This window comes from Sceloporus occidentalis, unplaced genomic scaffold, assembly GCF_023333645.1.
Source record: "Sceloporus occidentalis isolate IW3139 unplaced genomic scaffold, rSceOcc1.0.p SCAF_37, whole genome shotgun sequence".
NCBI classification, from domain to species: Eukaryota; Metazoa; Chordata; class Lepidosauria; order Squamata; family Phrynosomatidae; genus Sceloporus; species Sceloporus occidentalis.
The window spans coordinates 3,028,993-3,032,868 of record NW_028317017.1 but is presented as its reverse complement, the minus strand read 5'-3'; the positions used below and the strand labels follow the sequence as shown (position 1 = coordinate 3,032,868).

Here is a 3,876-nt window from a genome sequence, read left to right as displayed (position 1 = left end):
AGCATGCTAGATATGCTGAGTCACAAATCAGCAGAGGTACATTCAATTTGCCACTTGCTTCTTGTCATTTGCATATTTGCCTTCACTGCACAGCAGGAACACATTGTTTGTTTTTCTGGGTGATGTAGAAGACCAGATTAGGACATGTAGCGGGGTATTTGAGACACAGGCAGGCTCAGTTCCTGGAGTATTATCACTGATGACAGAGGGAGCATCCCATTTCATGTAATGTGATAACATCAGCAACTGATAAGTACATTTTATAGTTGAATGAAGCAATCAGTAACAGGTAAAGCTGTACCATGTCGAGATTCCCAGCCAGCAGTCTATAGAGATTTCAAGTGATCCCTTCCTGTGACCTTAAATATGATTTTTGGGAATGCAATATGTTAGAGTTGGCTCCATGGAATAGTACTGTCCGAGGGCCCTGTTTCATAATTGAATTGAGAGAAGCTCTTAATTTGTCAGTAGGATTGTTGAAAGTCCACCATATCTTTACACGATTACACAGGATTTTGTTCTGTAATATGTATGCAGCTTTTATTGCTGTATATTTCTAAAGGCCTATCTTCCTCTTCTTCTTCATCAGTCATGTTAAAAAACATCTTCAGTTTCTCAGGAACAAAATAATTCAGTATGATTAATGTCACCCCAATTAAAAAGCAAAGGAGACCTGGAAAGTAAGAACATGCCTATGAGGGAGATGTTCCATAAAAGCATAAAGTAAGTGTTAATGGCAAAGGGAGAAGAAAAAGACAGACAAACAAAAGCAAAAACATATTGACATTCATAACTGTAAACCCTCTAGAGTTGCCCTAGAGGCTTTAGGTATCATGGCTAATAACCAGTCCTACATGACAATGCAAATTATCTCCAGGGGGTAGGAAGGACATTTGACTCTTATCACTATGTATCCCCAATTTCTTTCAACCACTGAAGACTCCCCACAGACACACAAATCTGTAGTTAGTTCTTCCTCTCTGGCTAAGCTGGAGGACCTCAGGGTCATCATTGCTTATGTTATTTTTAATAACATGGGAAGCTGATGATAATAAGTTTATTTACTACATATTAAATATTATAACAAAGGTTAAGGGAATCCTTCGTGTTATGGTTTAGTATCACCAATAGCACTTAAAATGCTCCTTCCACAAGATGATATCATTTTGGGAGTATACTGGAGCCATGACAACTCATTATGAGTTACAAATATACATTCAAGAAAGTACAGACCTAATTTGTGTGGTTGGAGATTTGTCTCTTACAAGTGCATGTGACAGAGCAGCACTTGTGGTAACCCATTGCAGCAATAGCAGAATTATCACAGTATAATTTATATGCATACTTTCAATACATCTAGTCTGGGCTGTACTCTGTATTTAATCATATTTAATCATAAATGTATTTTGATGGAAATACTTTTGACTTACCTGTTGCCAAAGTGAGCCAAAAAGATCCTGCAAAGTCAGTTTTCAGAGACTCCTTTCCAAACTGTATGCCACAAAATGCTACATTTCTTACAGTTGCAAAAGAAACTAATGAGAAAATCATAAATGCTGCTGTCAGGAGGATCATGTAAGCTCCATATATGAATACCGCCATAGAAAAAAGAACATTGGAGATAATCCATGAGCAAAATGCCACCCTGTAATATATAATAAGGATAAGGATATCACACATTACGGGATGTACTTAATAAGCACTTAATAAGCACATAAATTAAAATATATCTATATTGTGGGCTACATACCACATACATGCAGAAGCATAATGTCCAGATATTCTATACTGGGCAAACAATCCACATGGGTTATTTTGGGTAAATTTTTCTGCCACATATAAGATTGGGTTTGGGAGTCCTCTTTTAAGTCCTTCTTTGTAATATTCATTGAAATCTTGTCCAAAACTCCAAACAAATTGTTCATTGTAATTTATAGTTTCATTGATCTGATGGATCGGCTTTCCTGATTGAAAACAAAATAAATTTTTTAGTGCTTTCATTGTATCCAGTGCATCTATCCAGCAGATGCAAAGCATTGTCACCTATCACTTAATAGGTGCTTAATAGTTTTATTCAGCCGTTATGGGAAGTTACATGATGGGGCATGTACAATCATGCAATGGTTAGTTATAAATTAAAATTATCATGGTTGTGTGAGGCATCATTTTGATCCTCTAAGTAGCTAGATGTAAAGTAGGATTAGGATTATTTCTAGTTTTTTGAAACCTAGAAACTTTAAAATTAGGAGTAAACCAAAACTACATTTAGACAACAATCAAGCAGACAACTTGATTTTGATGATAATCCAGTAAATCTGATTTAATTACTAGTCACTTATGGGATAAGTGTATTAATAATAGTAAAGTTCTTAAAATCTATGGTTGTACAGCTCACAGCTTTGCCCATACCTTCTGATGAGTAACTTGTAGCAGTTATTTTTATCCTGTACACAGCAAGTTTATGTAACTTTTACATTGTGTCTACATCTTGGTTTCTTTCTTTCTTTGTGTGTAAAGTATGTGTATACTACTGAACACACAAAGCCAGCTCGTTTTTTTTTTACCAAATACAGAGTGCTGAACAAATAAACTGCACACAGGTAGGCTTAAACAAGATATATGGTTCAGATAAGATATACCTATACTAATAATATGGCTTTAAAAATAAACTTTGCATTATATCTATTTAACTCAGTACTTCTTGCAGGAGAAAATGTTTGTTTCTTCCAGAACCAGGAAATTAACCTCCTTTTTTCTTTACTGTAGCAGTTCTCACCTCTAAGAGTGACATTAATGCCTTTGAGTCCAACATGTAGTCCAATGTCCGCATTCACCACAGCATTACTGAACGATTTGTAAGTAGTTGTAGTATTGACGGAACCAACTTCCCAGTCTGAAGTGAAGTTAACAGCTGTAAATAGTAAAAATATGTAAGTAACTGGGGAGTGTGATCCTTGTTAAAGTAATATACGGTCCAACTAGTTTTTGCTATCAGCCATCAAAGCGAGAGACTGAATCATTATAGTTATATCTAGCAAATATCAGATTATAATATATGATATATATTTATTAATGGAGCAGAAATAAAATGGATATTTTATTCATCTATACGCAGTGCCATATTATTAACAAAATAAACAAGATACATACCCACAGTTACAGACCCAATGAACAGACTTGTTAAAATTCTGCACGACCAGGAAATCCTCTGTGAAAAAGCATTTTATTTAAAGTTATTATTTTTGCTCTTGCAAGTGGAAATATATCAATAGTAGAACATGTATATAGTAAGAAACTATTATTTTTAGTGCCTCAGAGGTAATAAGTTATGTCTCTAAGGTCCTTCTTGCTCCCTGTTTTTGTTTGGTTGCTGTCTATGGAACCTCATAATAGCAGCAATTTGTAGCTTGGTACCAGTGGTAGCAGTTTGCAGGGCCATTTCTGCCTGCACCTCTTGAGAGCAAGTCTTCTGGGGCCTCTACTATCATTGTTGGTACTGTCGATGCTGAAATGGACAGTACCTTTACTTAGTGAATGAATTAAGATATTTGAAGGAAGGAGTGTATCATGATTTTGGTGATTTATTCACCAATGAGGTTCCCAAGCATAGGATGAATATAATATAGCTTAAACTCACTGGCACTTTGAATGTACAAATATGATAAAACTCAACAAAAAAACAGCAACTGCAAAAAATTTAAGACAAATATGAATTAATAAATTTCTCACCGCTTTCCCTCTTATTCCAAGCACAATAAGGACAAAAGCCAAAGCAAACACCAAAAAGACAATGATGATAATGATGTAATCCACACTGAAAACATATGGCATTCTTTCTTTGGGATAGAAAGGGTATATTCCATTGTAAAATGCCAT

The 3,876-nt window shown here is 35.2% G+C and overlaps 1 protein-coding gene across 1 annotated transcript; it reads right to left on the bottom strand.

Moving 5' to 3' along the window:
* Window positions 1-503: 503 nt before the first annotated feature.
* LOC149297742 (dual oxidase maturation factor 1-like) lies at window positions 504-3,876 on the bottom strand. Its single transcript, XM_089488198.1, has 6 exons — window positions 3,730-3,876; window positions 3,151-3,208; window positions 2,777-2,911; window positions 1,751-1,964; window positions 1,431-1,645; window positions 504-673 (listed from the first exon to the last, which is right to left on the bottom strand). Exons 1-6 carry the CDS (start codon window positions 3,874-3,876, stop codon window positions 504-506), a joined length of 939 nt encoding a protein of 312 aa, XP_089344324.1.

Bases quoted from the DNA above. Each gene is read 5' to 3' on its own strand.
- LOC149297742 (XM_089488198.1), bottom strand. From the start codon at position 3,876: ATGGCATTTTACAATGGAATATACCCTTTCTATCCCAAAGAAAGAATG. The intron at 3,209-3,729 runs GTGAGAAATTTA...GCTTTTTCACAG, and splicing joins TTGGAATAAGAGGGAAAGCG to AGGATTTCCTGGTCGTGCAG. The intron at 1,646-1,750 runs GTATGTAGCCCA...TATATATTACAG, and splicing joins TATGCTTCTGCATGTATGTG to GGTGGCATTTTGCTCATGGA.